This window comes from Strigops habroptila, chromosome 5 (genome assembly GCF_004027225.2).
Source record: "Strigops habroptila isolate Jane chromosome 5, bStrHab1.2.pri, whole genome shotgun sequence".
NCBI lineage: Eukaryota > Metazoa > Chordata > Aves > Psittaciformes > Psittacidae > Strigops > Strigops habroptila.
Genome location: NC_044281.2, coordinates 80,279,293 through 80,297,922, shown reverse-complemented (window position 1 = coordinate 80,297,922; position 18,630 = coordinate 80,279,293). Strand labels below are relative to the sequence as shown.

Below are 18,630 nucleotides of genomic sequence, written 5' to 3'. Positions count from 1 at the left end.
TGTGTTTAAAACCAGGAAAATGTGTTTACTCGTTATATTTTCCTTTTATCACAGGTTTAACAATATTCTGCCATTGCACCTCCACATCTTCCTTGACATTATTTATACCTTCAAGTCAGCTTAAGGTAGCATTTTCTACCATTAACATATAACCCATTTAATGTTCTACCAGTTCACTACGTACTTCAGCTTCCATTAACACGTTATCATTTAATCAACAACAATATTAAAACGTTTAAAAGGTATATTTTCATTAAAGATATACAAAGTATTACAGCGACTGACCAAGTCTGGATTAGCACATCTGCTAATACCAACGACCATCAAGTGTCCTGATGGTGGAAAACAAGTGGTCAAACTGTACACATGCTGATGGAAAACATGATTTTAACAGTCCAGAGCAATTCCAGCAACACAACCCAAGAACAGGCAGAAAGGGAGCAATATACAGAGAGTCAAGACAAAAGTAAGAAGTGATTCTTCATGTGTCCCAGTGCATGGCATGCACATACATCAAACTCTTAAAACCAAGCTATTATAAATAGGCCACTTGCCAAATTTCAAGTACATAATTACTCCCTTGTTTTCAGTGAGAAAGATCTGACCTACAGAAGCATCTTTCAGTTAATTTAGACAAAAAAGCGCAAGAATTTCAAATAAACATTTATATTGCCATTTATAACCATCACAGATTGCCTAAGCAGCATTTTGCTCTTTGCATTGTTTCATAGAATCACAGAATCAACCAGGTTGGCAAAGACCTTTAAGATCATAAAGTCCAACCATTCTCCAGCACTACCAAGGCCACCATTAACCCATGTCACTGAGGGCCTTGTCTGCATGGTTTGTGAACACTTCCAGGTATAGGGATTCCACCACTGTCTGAGCAGCCTGCTCCAATGCTTTACATGTGTCCTCATTTCAGCTGGGATAGAGTGAATTTTCTTCTTAGTAGCTGGTGCAAGTGCTGTGTTTGGGCTTTAGTCTGAGAACAGTGCTGATAACACAGTGATGGTTTAGTTGTTGCTCAATAGCGCTGACCCTGATCAAGGACTTTTCAGTCTCTCATGCTCTGCCAGTGAGGAGGAGCACAAGCAGCCAGGAGGGAGCAGGGACAGGACACCTGAGCCAAACTAGCTAAAGGGGTATTCCATACCACAGCACATCATGCCCAGTACAGAAACTGGGAGGAGTTGATAGAAACTGGGAGGAGTTGGCTGGGAGGCACGGATCACTGTTTGGGGATGAGCTGGGCATCAGTCAGAGGGTGCTAAGCAGTTGCATTGTGCATCACTTCTGTTTCTTGGGTGTTATTCCTCTCTTCTTGTTATCTCCTCTTATCATTAGTAGTATTATTATTATCATTATTAATTTTTAGTTTATTTCCATTATTAAACCGCTCTTATCTTTACCTTTTCCCAGTTCTCCTCCCCATCCCAGTGGGAAGTGGGTTGCATGGTACTTGGTTGCTGGCTGGGGTTAAACCACAACACATGTTTTAAAAGCAAACTGGTTTTACCTTTTCCATGTAAAACTCTGCAACTAGTCTGCGTTTTCCAGAGCCAAATAGTTTGAAGCACTTTAAAAGTACAGAAATATTTGGCTTGATTAACCTTAATACTAAGGTCTTTTCTGTATGCTAAACCATTATTTTCACTCTGCTAGCTGCATTTAGCTTGGGAATGTTTTGTTATTAGTTGAAAACCAGATGTCTATCCATGTAAGTGCTCCGAAACCCCAAAGTGGAGTAACTGGGAAGTGACCCTTTCAGTGGAGGTCACTTTCAATGTAGTGATGCCCATCTGCAGTTCTCAGTGGGACTTTGTATTCGGTCTCTTGAATCATCAACTTTCTACTTAGTAATGCCAGATCAGGCACAAATATCAGTACCAGAATCAGGCCAGGTTGGATGGGGCTTGGAGCAACCTGCTCTAGTGGAAGGTGTCCCTGCCCGTGGCAGGGGGTTGGAACTGGATGAGCTTTAAGCCCCCTTCCAACACAAACCAGTCTGGGATTCTATGATTCCATGAAACAGACTGAGCACCAGAGGCTCTAGCATAAAACTGGTACGTGGCAAAGAGCTCAAATCTTGTACAAGCAGAAGTGCAAGAATTAAACATATAAAAACAAAACAAGAAGTCCAAACATAAATTATACCAAGGCAATACCCTGTGTTTTATTCCATGGGGTTTGGAAGGAAGAAGAGAACCTAAACAAAGGCCACCTTTTAGATTAAAACACAGGTAAAAGCTGCCTAAGGCACCCTCAGAATCCTCAGCACCAGGGTGAGTAGCACAATATACAGCTGCTCAGGCCTCAGGTCACCCACTAATTGATGGATCTTGGCCAACAAGTGTGGTTGCTACTTCTCATCCTGCACTTGCCATATGGCAATGAGAGTTTCAGGTCATTACAGAGTTATCTCCTTAGCTATAAACTCTCTTCTATTATGCTCTAATTAAGTTGTGCTGTTGGCTTAGTTAGGCTACCAAATGACTCTGGGAAGACAAATTTCAATGATTATTGCTCATTTAACAACTAAGGGCATCCTTAAGGTTAAAATGTTTTGTATAAAATTTAAAGTGAGTGGATCGGTAAGTAAAAGCAATTTAAACAAATGAAATCGGGACATCTGGAAGATTTAACGCTGAAAGTTCCTTTTCTCAAGAAAGCTTTTTGGGTTTTTGTCCTTCTTTCCTTCAACCAGATTTTTAGTAACTGCTCAGCATTATTTCCTAATGCTTTCTTCTAATTGCTTTAAATCCACTGTTTCAGTGCTTGCTTGTTAAAATACTGAACAGCTCCAGCGTGGCATGAAGGTTAATTTTGTCCTTTGCAAATGCAGATAGTGTATAAATCACAGTGCTTTATTAATTATTTGATATCAAATCTGTAACCACGACCATTCTCTTTGCATTTCAGAAGTGGACTTAACAAACAGGAACAGGAAAAAAGCACAAACACAAGCTTCTGAACAGATAAAACACGTTAAACTTACCACAACATCTGACCTCATCTTCCCGAAAGTCTTGATTAAATGAGCATAGTGATAGTCCTCCATTTGCCTTAAAATAGCAGTCATGCATGCAACAAAGCTCCCCTATCAAACAGAAAAGTACAAAGAAATCAATTATTTTAGATAGGGCAACATAACACTTGCTATCAAAGCAGAGTATTGCTAGAGAGCACTATGTAATGCAGTGGATGTAATTCTAGCATTTAAATTCATTAATGAATATGCACAATTCTGTCAAGAAAACAAAAAAACATCTTGAAAAGTTTCTATTTCCAATTTCATGGGTTTATCACCATCTTCACTGAAGATTTTGCAACATATTCTTGATATAAAAGCTGCTCAGGAATTAAAGGCTTTGGAAGGTAATAAACACAACTCATACATTTCACAGTCTCAGGATTTGCATTTGGGAAGTCAATACTCTGCTCAAGAAGGAAATCTCTTAAAAAACATTGTGTTGAGCACCACAGCGAAACCCCACATTTTGATTTCACTGAGCAGTGTTTTCAGATACTGTGATGCTTAATAAACCCAATCCAAACCCAGTATCTTCCACAAAACCAGAGCAGCAGTACCAAACACACCCCTCAAACCATGGAAAAAGTAAAAAGTGCCCCCTAAATGTTCAATCTTTCCTTATGGTATATGAAAGCATCATAGTAACAGCTCAAACCCATTGCTATGACTACTAGACATTCCAATCCCATAAAGTTATTTCTCTGCTTGTCCATCCTCCTCCTCCTTTTACTACCTGCTAAAAACCTGTTGACTGATTACAGTAATAGTGTCCACACCTTTTCTTGTCTTTAATGAAGAAAATTATGTTGGAAAACCCAGCAGAATTACTCAGAAACTAAATGATTCTACATATAGTTTGATCAAGTTGTGCATTTCCCTCTCTGTGCCACCTTTATGGTTATTCTGTGCCACGCTCAGCCTGGCAGAACACTCAGGAATTTTCTTTCCAAGCAAACCACAGAGTCTTTATCATTACATTTGTAAGATCTACATTACTTTCAATTCACAATATTTCTTTCTACCTCAGTACAAGTAATTGTGATCAAACACAAAATGACACAAGGCTATCACTTTATATTTTATGAGAACTCTTACTTACCGTCTAATCCCCAGCCTCCACCAGATAAGGACTCACTGAATTTGTTTTTCTCCAATGTGATGGAGTTTAGCTCTGAATTCCTACAGAACTGATCTTGTCCATGCATGAACACTGTATTTTCTACATGATGGAAAAGTACCTGAGGAGAGCTCTTAAGCACATGCACATGGCATGAATAGGAAAGGGGAAGAGCACCCAAGCTGCTGTTCCATGATATCAAAAGAACTTTATAACAAACTAAGGCAAGAAGAGGCTGCACAAAGATAATGCTTACTACTATGAAACATAAATAAGATGGGATCATCTCAGAAAGTTAATTGTCGAAGCACTGTATAATAAGCATTCTACATAACAGACACCGTAAAAGGTCCCATGTCTGCAAGGAAATATTCCATAGTCCATATTCAGTCCTCTTTCCCCTAATGATGTCATCAATCAAAGTGATGTTTCATTGCTAGTCAGACTTCTAAATATTTTAAATTGGCTGCTTAAGCCCAGGCTGTGGATGTAATTCAGTCCATCACTTCACATAAGGTTCTGTAGATGGTTCCTAAATGCTCAGGAGAGCTGAAGATGAACTTTGTTTGCTTATGGTATCTTTTTATAGATGCTCACTCAAATAATCTGTAAAGTCTGTTGCTTTGCAAACACACAAACGTATCTTCAAGTGCCTTCACATATCATAGAATCCCAGACTGGTGTGGGTGGGAAGGGACCTTAAAGCTCATCCAGTCCCAACCCCTGCCACGGGCAGGGACACCTTCCACTAGAGCAGGTTGCTCCAAGCCCCTGTGTCCAACCTGGCCTTGAACACTGCCAGGGATGGGGCAGCCACAGCTTCTCTGGGAAAAGTCTGTGCCAGCGCCTCAGCATCCTCACAGGGAAGAGCATTGAATCTAATACATAAACACATCAAGCCCACATTTGCAAACCCAGCCCTTTCCAGGCAACCCAGTAGTCAACATACAGCCTCTGCTTCCTCTGACAAAGTAGTTTCCGTAAGTGGTTAATAGCTTTGGTTGTATTTCTGTGTTTATCTACCCGCTTGGTGAGTCATTTAAGTCAATATACACAGCTGCAACAGTCAAAAGATGAATTTCATATCTGAGCAAATTATCATGGCAACCTTGTATGTGAAAAAAAATGAATGTGGAACAACTGTTAAACTTTCAAATGTGTTTTATACTCATTTTTAGATATAGAAGCAGCTAGAGATGTGGATAAATCTGATTGCCATGTTCCCCGCATCTATAGGTGACCCCTCTCGCCTCCTCCGGCTGCTCATACACTGCTCGCTTCTGCTCCACCATCCGCATCTCCTGCCAAGGCAACACAACCCTCCCCTTGGAGCCACACAGCAACTCGGGGGGGAGCTGCCATGACTGTCCCCATAAACCTGGGAAGAAGATGAGTCACTGAAGAGAGAGATAATTACAGAAGAGTATCTTCTTAATTAGCATGGTGAGAATCGGGAAGGAAACATGAAAGTTTAATGTGGGGTGGTTGAACACTGCTGCCACGTGCGAGTGTGAAAATGAAAATATGAAAATATGAAAGCTTGTTAAAAACCTGCAATGGTTGCTGGAGAAAAAAAAAAGAAATACAGGAAAATAAACAAGCTTAGCAAATGGAAACGAAATATGAATGAGAGGGGATTTTGTAGCATTTAGGTGAGACACTGGCAAAGGTTGCCCAGAGAAGCTGTGGCTGCCCCATCCCTGGCAGTGTTCAAGGCCAGGTTGGACACAGGGGCTTGGAGCAACCTGCTCTAGTGGAAGGTGTCCCTGCCCATGGCAGGGGTTGGAACTGGGTGAGCTTTAAGGTCCCTTCCAACACAAACCAGTCTGGGGTTCTATGGTTTATGTTTTAGTTCAAGAAAACTACAGAAACTTGCTAAATGTTGTCATGTCAGCTTATGCCAAGCCCTAAAATTGGTGCTGAGTAGAATGGGCCAGGGTCCTTGACCAGCTAATCAACATTTTTTCCCCTCTTTCCCTGAACAAAACAATGACTCATAGAATCACAGAATGGTTTGGGTTGGAAAGGACTTTAAGATCATCCAGTTCTAACCCTCCTGCCATGGACAGGGATGCCCCACACTAGATCTATCACCCAAGGCTCTGTCCAACCTGGCCTTGAACACTGCCAGGGATGGGGCATTTACCACTTCTCTGGGCACCCTGTGCCAGCACCTCAGCACCCTCACAGGGAAGAACTGCCTGATATCTAACCTGAACTTCCCCTGTTTCAGTTTGAACCATCACCCCTTGTCCTATCACTACAGTCCTTGATGAAGAGTCCTTCTTCAGCATCCTTGTAGGCCCCGATTCATGCTCATCTTAGTATTATCTTGATAACAACCCCCCTTTCTTTCTTGGATGCAATATTGTTCCTTCAAGCCTACATTGCATTACACACACAGACATCCCTGCTACATCATTTATCTTCAGTTCCCCACCTGCTAAAGACTATTCAAGCTCCTGATGCTTAGGAAAACCTGTTTAATATTAGGAAGAAGTCCACTCTCAGTCCTCTGCTTACTTTCCATCATTCCCTTTGCACTTCCTGAGGTATCATTTGCAGCCAGCGTGCTCTTCATTCCAATGCTAATAAAAACATGCAATTATTTATAGGCAATATTTGTACTGTAGGTGTTTTCAATATACTCTATTAACTATTTAGCAATAGCAACCAACAGTATTAAATTTTAATCTTAAGTTGATTTTGAATCTTGAGGTGGATTTGGAGCTAACTGTCATCTTCTGCAGGATACCACTCCAAGCTATACACAGAGAAAAAGTATCTCATTCCCTCAAAAAATCAATTCCAACTGTAATTGTAGGAGTAATTGCAAGCCTATGTGTATGCAGCAAGTACTGCAAGGGCAACACTGGGGCCTTGCCATTGCCCTGGGCAATTATTAGCTATTTATTCACTGAATCAGTGCCAAGGTTTAGAGTGAAAGCTCTTCACGTCCTTCCTTACTTGCAAAGCTCAGAAATGAAGTAGTCACGCAGTGAATGAGATAATTACTACACATCATGCTAGAGAAGAGCATTTAATGCACTTTGTAAGCAGCTTAACGCAATTAATTTCTCTCCTGTCCAAAAGCAGAGGCGCTGGATTCATTATTTCTTTGCAAAGTAGGTACACTGAGGCAAGTGGGAAGTCAGTATTCCCAAAGCAAAAGCGTAGGATCCAGGACATCTGAAACTCTGTCAGAAGGGAAGCATGGTCTAGTGGAAGGCGCCCCCGTTGCAGGGGATTGAAACTGGATAAGCTTTAAGGTTTCTTTTAACACAAACCAGTCTGTGATTCTATGGTTCCTGTAAAACACAGTTCTAAAGGAAAAGCTGAAGAGGCCCATGAATGCTGAGAAAATTATTTATTTAAGTTATCTTTACAATAAGAAAATAAATGTTCAAATGGCCCTTTAACAGGTATGGGTGGGACATTTTAATAGCAAATCATCCCCTCAAGTAATACTAACACTCAAATACTTCACAATGAGAAGAGAATTCCCTGCAGGAGAGACAACACATGCCAATGCTTTTCTCCCTGAGGGGTAAAACATCCTATTTGAACTAGTTTTGTCCTTTTTCTTCCAAGGGAATCTCTGAGTGGGAAATATTAAGCTCTTTATGTAGAGTGAGAAAACTGAAGAGAAACCAAAACTACACTAAGTTAACGGATGTTCATTCTAATGTCTCTATTACCATGATGAGGAATAGATGGAAGAAGCCTAAGTTGCATTTATTTTCCAATAAAAATCCCCTTACATGGCCTTAAAAGAGCCGAGGAGTAACTAAATAAATGATAAATTCTATTTCTAATACAACATTTATATATGTATACATACATTTGATGGATTGATAAATAAATAATGAACAAAAAACCCACAAACACTCATAAACATATAGAACGAACTTCTCAATGTTTTGGTTTTTAGGGTGTTTTCATAGAATTTACTTGTTGAAAATGGTTTAAGTCTCTCACAATTACAGTCTGTAAGGATATAAAAATAAAGTTTTCTCTTTGTTTACAACATGTATTCCACTTATATTAGCAACAAATAAAGAAATAAAAATCAGTTGTTTTCATTTCTAGAAGCCACCAATGAAACTGTCACCACTTATGGGCTCACAAGATTAAACCCCAGCTTTAAAATGCCCCAAATCTCAGCTCTTTGGTAACTGCAGCACAGAGCACTGGCTGCCACGTGAGCTTGCACTGCAGGGTGAGCTACCTCCCTGCTAAGGGTGAAATCCAACCTGTCTACAAACAAGTTTGCTCACTTAAGCAAAACATGGAAGATACCATGACAATCCAACATGGATAAGGCAGAGGATCTCCAAACGTTTCTTGTTCTAGAGAATACTTTATGAAGCACAATATGTAATGACCCCGCAAGCACAGGCCTCACCTGGAGTACTGGGTCCAGGTCTGGGCTCCCCTGTACGAGAGAGACAAGGAGCTCCTGGAGCAAGGCCAGTGAAGAGCTATGAGAATAATGGGTCTGGAGCATCTCCTGTGAGGAAAAGCTGAGGGATCTGGGTCTGTTCAGCCTGGAGAAGAGAAGGCTCTGGGGGGTCCGATCAATGTATAGTGTCAAGAGGATGGGACCAGACCCTTCTCAGTGGTGCCAGGTGATGGGATTGGAGGCAGTGGGCATAAACTCAAACATGGAAGTTCCACCTGAACATGGGGAAGAACTTCACTGTGAGGGTGACTGAGCATTGGAATAGGTTGCCCAGAGAGGTTGTGGACTCCCTCTCTCTGGAGATATTCAAGAGCTATCTGGACACAATCCTGAGCAATGTTCTCTAGGACACCCTACCTGAGCAGGGAGGTTGGGTGAGTGCCACTGGTCCCTTCCAGCTTCAATCATTCTATGATTAGCTGGTTAAAATGCATCCATATAGGCTCCTGGTCACACCACTGCATGTGTCTGTCAAAGCACACGAAGGTTAAGACCCAACACCAAATATGCCCAAACCAGGAATGGGGATCACTCTGTATGAAGGCAATTCAGCTCCCCAGGAGCATTCTGTCCCATTTCTGCTGACAATGGGGCTTTTTAGGGTGCTGGAGAAAGCACTGTGCCCAAGCAGCATCCTCTGGCCAATGCATGGAGGATGGGAGCCACAATCACTGCATCCTAACAGTCCATGCTGCACTTAAACGGAGTTAGACACAGATTCTCTAAGCCTTTACCAGCACCATCTACCTGTGCTGTCATACGAGTAAGGACAGGAAGAACAAGCAAACCCAAGCAAAACAGCCCTAAAGATACATATATATGTATATAAATTCAGACATATATTTCTCATAGCATTAAAACTAATGTTTCTTTTCCTGTAGGAAAATCTGACAGTAAATTCAGCAGCACCTTCAGAGAGGAAGTTATTTCATGGATACAGCAGCAGAATATAAACAAGTGCAAAGTGTTAACACTTATCGCTTCTTTCCTTACTGAATACGTGCAACTTCCGACTTCCTTAGGCCAAATCCTGCCTTCTCCACCTCGAGTAAATGGAGGGAATAAAACATGAGTCTTTTTCATTTGAGAATCAGAAGTTAGCATTTGCAGTAACGTGAGTGATACACCTTTGGGGTTTTTCCTGTTGCCACAAACATTACCATTGTGCTTTCTGCAAACCAAGACCCACTAAGGAGCTTTCAGCTCACAAACTCTGCTCTCAGAGCTCCTGGACAAGATGTGCCATCTCCTTTACCGCAGCTGATTTAAGCAGCTCAGCACTCATGTAGGTCGACCCGATTCAGCATAGGCCCATTCAGAATGCAGAAGACTGATACAGAAGTTTATAGGCGAAAATTAGCCTACGTGGTCTTGTATATCTTGTTTTACCTCAAACCATATTTTCCACATCCAGATTTGATCTCTGACAGTTCAATCTCTATCAATCAATAGAAAACTTGTTTTAAAAGGAAATCCTTAACAGGACTTCAATGCTGATTGCTGCATCCCGACCAGCTGAGCCACACTGCTTCCAAGAAGGAAAATAATGGAAAAAGAGCTGATTTTCATGAAAAGAGCACAAAGTGTAAGGAAATTTTCCATTTTCGTAGAAAGGGCATGGGAGAAGAGCATTTAGGTGTGCTAAACGAGTCACTGGGATAATGATGTAGGCTACTCAAGGAACATCGGGAGGCTTCTCCTCCAGCTTGCTGAAAGCAGAACTGCTCCAGAGTTGGACCAGGTTGCTCAAGGCTTTACAATCAGAGCTCTGCTCTGGAGCCAGGCTGAGAGAGCTGGGCTGGGGCAGCCTGGAGAAGAGAAGGCTCCTGAAGGGGACACCTTAGAGCAGCTCCAGGGCCTAAAGGGGCTCCAGGAAACCTGGAGAGGGGCTTTGGACAAGAGCCTGTGGGAACAGGGCAAGGGGAATGGCTTTAACCTGCCAGAGGGGAGATTGAGATGAGCTCTGAGGCAGAAGCTCTTCCCTGTGAGGGTGCTGAGGCGCTGGCACAGGGTGCCCAGAGAAGCTGTGGCTGCCCCATCCCTGGCAGTGTTCAAGGCCAGGTTGGACACAGGGGCTTGGAGCAACCTGCTCTAGTGGAAGGTGTCCCTGCCCGTGGCAGGGGCTTGGAACTGGAGGAGCTTTAAGGTCCCTTCGAACCCAAACCAGGCTGGGATTCTATGAAAATCCTATAATCCCAAAGAACAGTAAAAAAGCCCCATAACTCTGAATAGAGGGAAACCTCTCTGGCAAGAAGAGCAAAACGGATCTTCACACAGATCAAAACCAGGATCCAAGAACACGATAGCTCCACTGAAATTCATTCTGTAAAAGGCTTATTTGTTAAAAATGATGCTTTGCACAATGAGAAGATACACAAAGTGTTCCCTAGTTTGAAAATGCTTTGTACCAACTTTCGCAGAAGGCAAACAAAAAATTAATGAGACATTTTAACACCACCATTTATCATTTTTCTAAGGCTCTTTTTCAAAGGAGTTCATTTCGACCAAAACTGCTTCACTTTACAAAGCTTTCTACAATCTCAGTATTAAACAGTATGCCCTCCAATTGAAGTCTCTGTGCTTAAGACTTCCGAAGGTCAGTCCATTTAGTTTTGGTTTCCTAAATGCAGCTGCCTTTCCCCACCTTATTTCACTGAAAATCTAGAGAACTGCCCTCAATAAATCTCTTTCAGGTATGTTGGTTGACTCTCCTATTAATACTAACAATAAAATGATAAATATGAGTCATACAGAAAGCAACAGTATTTATGGGTATGGAAGTATTTAAACAGTAAAATAAATAAGGAAAAGCTGCACAAAATAGGGGTTTGAAGAATTCAGCACACACAGAGCACTGAATATGGGACTGGAACCATTCTGGGATTTAGGATTCCTTACTTTTATTGTAATTATCACTGGTTGGGACTCAAAGCCTATCCTACTACTCGTGTGGTATCTGGACACATTGGAAAGGACAAGGAAGGAGATGCAGAACAAACAAGAGCTGCTGAGTCCCTCCATCAGTCCCTATTTGAGGAATAGTTTCCACAGAGCCCCCCACAGAGGAGCAACCTTTGAGTAAGGCTTTAGAGATGCAAACTCGCAGTAAAGTGGAGAGATGCCCACTGACATTTTTACACCATCTATACAGATATAGGAATTTCGAGTGGTATTAGTTGATTTAAGGTTTACACACTGTCCCCAAATGCATTTAATGGTGTTCTGTCAGCTTTGCTGCTACACCTCCAGCTACTCATGTAAGTAATTTACATGGTAATGCAGCTGATGTTCCCATCAACAGCAACCGGCAGCTACTTCCCTGCTGCATGGACACAGAGTTTTTAATCCCAAAGACAGGATGTACTGCTCTAACTCCTTACCCACACACAGGCACTTTCGGAGGGCTGCAAAGAGCGGTGGTGAGCACTTCAACGTGCCCCTTCTCATGGGACCATCTGAGCCTTCTCCTTCGCATAGGTTCCTCTTAGCTTCAGCCTCCGCTCTTCCTCTGTTCTGATCTTCCTCCTTGAATAGCCAACGCAGCCTGACATAGAATCATGGAATGGCTTAGGTTGGAAGGGATCTTAAAGCTCATCCAGTTCCAACCCCCTGCCACGGGCAGGGACACCTTCCACTAGAGCAGGTTGCTCCAAGCCCCTGTGTCCAACCTGGCCTTGCACACTGCCAGGGATGGGGCAGCCACAGCTTCTCTGGGCACCCTGTGCCAGTGCCTCAGCACCCTCACAGGGAAGAACTTCTGCCCAAGAGCTCATCTCAATCTCCCCTCTGGCAGGTTAAAGCTGTCATTTAAAGACATCTCCCTGTGGAAAGATCTTGTTCACCCCTTTCAAAGTCTCCTGTAAATCAGAGTTTTTCTTCCATATACTGAAAGCTGACTGAAGACAGCCTATGTGCAAAGTTCACCCGCATCCTGGAAACCCCAGCTGTCCAATTTAAGTGCCAATGCCATTATCTGCTACTTATTTAGGGCTTGGAGTTAAGCTAAGTGAATAGATATATTCATAAACACACACATTCATTTGGTCTCCAAAACCCTCATCAACTCTTTCAGCGTTTGGGGAATTACTGACACAAAATCACTTCACTAAGGCCTCCACCTCCTCTATCCCAAGCATCAAAGAGTGACAGATACAAATCAGCAGCCCACAGTTATGGGTGCACACGCACATGCAAAACAGAGAGCAAAATCATCTTGGTCCAGGCTTAACATGGGAATAGTATAGCTCCTGATGCTAATATGAACCTCAAACTCACTGCCTTCCTTGACCCAGGGAAAGACTTTGTCCTTGTTTTAGATTTCCCAACACAAAATGATGTCTTACTTCCTTCACAATATAGTTAGGAAGCTAATTTAACTATAATTATTATTATCATCTGCTGAAGCACTCTCAAAATGAAAGACGTATCTGTTCTAGCACTCAACGTTAGATAAATGACAAGGAAAAAAAGCTGAACTTCCTCTCGAGCAAACAGAAGTCACCAAAAGAGCTAAACTGAAAACAAAGTTATAGAGTAATAATAGGATACTGTAAATAAGGATAATGTAAGGAGAGGACTTGGGGGTGTTGGGTGCGGAGAAGCTCCCCATGACCCGACTTCGGTGTGTGCTTGAGCCCAGAACCCCAACCCCCGTGTGCTGGGCTGCACCCCCAGAGCGTGAGCAGCAGGTCGAGGGAGGGGATCCTGCCCCTCTGCTGCGCTCTGGGGAGACCCCCCCTGCAGTCCTGATCCAGCTCTGGGGCAACAGCACAAGAGGGACGTGGAGCTGCTGGAGCGAGGCCAGAGGAGGCCCCGGAGCTGCTGCGAGGGCTGGAGCAGCTCTGCTCTGGAGCCAGGCTGAGAGAGCTGGGCTGGGGCAGCCTGGAGAAGAGAAGGCTCCTGAAGGGGAGACCTTAGAGCAGCTCCAGGGCCTAAAGGGGCTCCAGGAAACCTGGAGACGGGCTTTGGACAAGGGCCTGTAGGGACAGGACAAGGGGAATGGCTTTAACCTGCCAGAGGGGAGACTGAGATGAGAAATTCACAGACTGGTTTGGGTTGGAAGGGACCTTAAAGCTTATCTAGTTCCAACCCCCTGCCACGGGCATCAGGCATGGGACATTCAAGTTTTGCAAAAACAAGGAAAAGATAATTTAATACAAGTGGCATCCCACATTAAGAATGACTGTGCTGAAGTAATTTCTGTAATTGTGACAGCCTACACGTATTATGGATATTGTCTCTGCAGCAGGTAAATCACACTGCAGTAAACTGTCACCATGACAAATCATGGGAATACTAAGGGAAGATGACACATTATCTTTTAAATGAACCTCCTCTTCATACAAGACAGGTGACGCTGCCAGATGAATACACATATAAAAGCAACAGCCATTTTTAAGACAAACCCCTCTACTTTTCGTGCTTCTCATTTGACTGTTGTGACATCAAATATTTAGCAACTGGTTTATTGAGGGGCTCAGCAAGCTTGAGAGGAAGATCAGAAACATGAGCAATCAAAATGTAATTGATAGAAAGATGCAGTTTAGATATGCTTAGTTTGAAAAATAACTCGCAAGAAGAGGTCTCTTCAGGGAAGCTTTTGAATTTTTAACTAATATCTACCTTTTGTTCTTCATCACATAAACCATCACGCCGTACCACAGGGGCTGTTCTGATACCAAGATTTCAGGACAGAAGAGATGCTGGGTATGAGGAGGAGGTGTATGGGGAACGCAGTGTCTGATGTGCTGCGCTGCTCAACATTCAGTGCTGTAGAAGGTTACTTAGTCCTTGCAGACAGAATCACTGCCAGGCTCTCATCAGTGTTAAAAATAAAGACAGGGCTCTTTTCACATTTGCATGTTATCAAAATGAAAACACCATTATAGGCAATGTTCTCCTTCCCTCCTCTCCAAAGAGGAAGAAAACTGATTGAAGATAGCTCTGCTGATAACAGTCTGATCCTTTACTACGACATTTCTAACTTAAGATCAATTTTCTGTGATACTTCATAGAATAGTAGCAAAATCAGTAGTATTTATACATATCCACTTACCAATATGGTAAATAAGAGAATTATCAGACAGCTTCTCTGGGCACCCTGTGCCAGCGCCTCAGCACCCTCACAGGGAAGAACTTCTGCCTAAGAGCTCATCTCAGTCTCCCCTCTGGCAGGTTAAAGCCATTCCCCTTGTCCTGTCCCTACAGGCCCTTTTCCAAAGTCCCTCTCCAGGTTTCTTGTCGGCCCCCTTCATGTGTTTAGGTAAAATGTGTGCAAGGTTTGCCAGGAGCAGAGGAAAAATGCAGTAGCATTTCCTTTAGCCAAGGAAAAGCAAGAAGCTGTGGCTGCCCCATCCCTGGCAGTGTTCAAGGCCAGGTTGGACACAGGGGCTCGGAGCAACCTGCTCTAGTGGAAGGTGTCCCTGCCCGTGGCAGGGGGTTGGAACTGGAGGAGCTTTAAGCTCCCTTCAACCCAAACCAGTCTGGGATTCTGGGATTCTATGAAGTTCAGATTTAAGTATTTTCCGAAAGGCAGTGTGGGAGGCTCTCTATAGATATTTTGAGAAGCAGCCACATCTATATTTCATAAGGATACACTATCAAGGAACACAGACCTATTTAGTACTTTGCATTTAATTAAAGGAAACAGGGAAGGAATCCTCTGCAGAACCTGACAACAATAATATGTGGGTTGCATCTCCAAGAATGACACAATTCCTCCCCATAACATTATTAAATGTGAATTTGGTTTCTTATTAAACTCACAGAAACTCATAATTCTTTGGGGGATTCTCTCCGACAACCTATTGCTAAACAACGTGCAGGCTTAGGAAGAGCTTCAAAGATACTTCACAAAAAGAATATGAAATCAACCTATAAAATGCAATGTAAGCAAAAAGAGGTGAACATTTCTATTGTGGAAAACTACAGTAATTAAATCTTTTTTCCATAATTATTTGGAATGATGACCAGAAAGTCCAACATAATATGCTCCCACAGGGTGCTACTGATAAATAGCTCTTTCTCCTTTTCCTACTGTAGAAATCAGCACACTTAAACTCAGCAGAGATGCAACATCAGCAGGAATGAAGGAGACTATCAGGCAGGTTAAGGACAAAATGAACTTTTTCTTCTGATTTAGGGCCCATCGCAATATTCAACAGCACAAAAGAAAACATGAAGCTCCCGGCAGGAGCATGACAGAGGTGGGACAGCAAAGCCAGAGCTACACAAAACTGCATTGGATCTCCGCAGTTTTGGGGTATGAGCAGGAGGCAGCACAGAAAAATAAGGCAACAGAGGTCAGGAAGACACCAGCACTTGCTCAGCAATGGACATGGGGGCAAACAGGAGGTGATTTCTACTTTCAACCCTCACCAACAGCTCCCAGAGTAAGAACGAACAGTAAATGCGAGTGGCTCTAAAGCACATGCAGAATAAGGATGAATTCAAAGAGCATTAAATTGAAATAGGATCCTTTAAGAAGTATTTAGAATACATGAAAAACATGGGGACTTTCAGATCTAATCAGTTGGAACAATTCAAATCTGAAAAGCTTGTTGTAAGAAAGCAGAACCACAGAACTGCAGCAAGCGACTGGCCAGCACCCATGCACGCAACTGTTGGGAGTGACTAACCCAGGTTCTGCACACAGGAATTCCTTCTGCACACACACAGGTTTTAAGTTTAAATTTAAAATTCAGTTTATTCTATTTATTTCATATCACCAACACACCCTTGGAAGTTAAGAACCAAACTAAACATTTTAAACCCAGGACATCTCATTTCCCTTTTCCATTCCAATGAGAAGATAAGAAGTGGGACTCAATATCCAAGCTCCTGAAGGACAGAGCTCATTGCACCCAGTTGGTGACACCCAGTTATCCCAAGATCTGAGGGCAGCACCCCCATGTCTCCCTATGCTAGTTAGCCTGGCATAGCAGCAGTAAGTACAGGGAAAAGGGGGAATATCTGCTCATAAAGCTCAGCTGGTTCCAGATGAAGTTAACTCAGGTTTCTCTGTGCTCACAGGCCTACCAAAAACCACCTAAAGCTTATCAGGGGAATACCTTCTGTAGTGAATAACTCACTGACTAAAGTGCACAACATGTTTTGGTAATTTTCCTTATGATACCCAACACACTCAATGTATTCAAGTACTAACAAAGCACTCTGAAGTGCTAGTTTTCCACCCCTGAAATAAAGTGTGATGTATAACTGAACTTCATTTTCCTTTCAACTTTGTCTTGACAGAAATCATAAGGGAAAGGAGTAAATCCCCTCACAAATAGGAAGTCGTTTATCGTTTTCTAACACAATAACATTTAACATTAAGAGCAGGATTAGATGTATATTCAACTATGTAATTGCTTTCATATACGTACAGCCGATGTGGTTAATAAAAGCAACTTAAGTCGAGAGACCTTTTTGATGGCATATCCACACCTAAGTGAGAACTCATTTCTCTCTGTAAAAACAATTAAAATTAAATCCAAAACAAGATTAAAACCAGTGTTTTCAAATGGTCCAAAGGAAAACCCCACGTCTCTGGCTGCTGTGGCAGCAGAGGAAGAAGTGCAGGATTGCCAGCTCAGGAAGAGGAAGGCAGTGGGAAGGGGCTGGCTTGCTCCATGGAACTCAGCTCTTACCACTGCATCCTTCCAATGCTACTCCAGGTGAATGTATAAGAATATCCTATGATGAACACTCCCATCTCCTTTTCTGCACCAAAAATGCCAGCAGAGCAGTAACAACAGGATGAAGCAGAACCTCTTTTACATTTTGTGATGTTCAGCTCCATGCCCGGACTCATTCAGGGTTTCCCATAACCCAGTCCTGGACTTCTCTGCCAACATGAAGTACATTCAAACCAGCACCGCTGAGGCAAAGCAGCAGCTTTGATATATATTCAAAACAGATAAGAAATCATAGAATCCTTGAATGGTTTGTGTTGGAAGGGACCTTAAAGCTCATCCAGTTCCAACCCCTGCCACGGGCAGGGACACCTTCCACTAGAGCAGGTTGCTCCAAGCCCCTGTGTCCAACCTGGCCTTGAACACTGCCAGGGATGGGGCAGCCACAGCTTCTCTGGGCACCCTGTGCCAGCGCCTCAGCACCCTCACAGGGAAGAGTTTCTGCTTAAAATTTAACCTGAAAAAATATTAACAAAGAGTAAGTAAAACCCAAACCAGTGCACAGGCTACAGGAAAAACTACATGGAATGAATTTAATTCCCCAGCACTGCCTCCGCTGCCACCTTAAGTGGTTATTCAGTCATTTAATTAAAGTTTTCATGATAATCCACGTATTTATGCTCATAATACTTCTTCATATGGCTACAACACAGCAATAAAACTCAGGGCAGAAAATAAAACGTAGGGCTTTAATACCACAGACTGCAAGTGAAGCTTCCCATGACCCAGCTTCAGTGTGAGCTTGAGCCCAGAACCCCTCCTTGTGCTGGGCTGCACCCCCAGAGAGTGAACAGCAGGGAATTTTGTTACTCCTCTGAGAAAAGTTATGAGAATTTACATTAAATTTGGTATCAACAAAACCAATTTCTTCATGGTACAGATATGAGCATGTTTGCCACCTAGTATTTGCAATAAGTAATAGAACTACCTAGATGAGCTTTGAAGGTCCCTTCCAACCCAAACTATTCTATGATTCTATGATCATTAAAATATCACAGAACACAAATCTGACACTATATTTCTACATGATATAATAACACTTAGATACACTAAAAATATGAAAAATAGGAGAAAATACCTGAAAGATCTCAAATACCCCAATTAATCGCCAGGCCTGTCTTTAGATCACAAAATACAAGTGGATTGTTTGATTCCTACTTGAAGGCAATAGTACCATCACAGAATCACAGAATCATAGAATTGTTATGGTTGGAAAAGACCTTAAGATCTGGCCTTGAACACTGCCAGGGATGGGGCATTTACCACTTCTCTGGGCACCCTGTGCCAGCGCCTCAGCACCCTCACAGGGAAGAGCTTCTGCCTT

At 42.6% G+C, this 18,630-nt stretch overlaps 1 protein-coding gene across 2 annotated transcripts in view; it reads right to left on the bottom strand.

Annotated features, from left to right (window-relative positions):
• The window catches only part of DOCK1 (dedicator of cytokinesis 1), a 312,805-nt gene that overhangs the window by 138,196 nt on the left and 155,979 nt on the right, over positions 1-18,630 (bottom strand). For both annotated transcript variants that reach the window (XM_030486111.1, XM_030486112.1), the window contains exon 28: positions 2,999-3,100. In XM_030486111.1, coding sequence (XP_030341971.1) covers positions 2,999-3,100 — 102 coding nt within the window. The remainder of the gene's footprint in view (positions 1-2,998; positions 3,101-18,630) is intronic.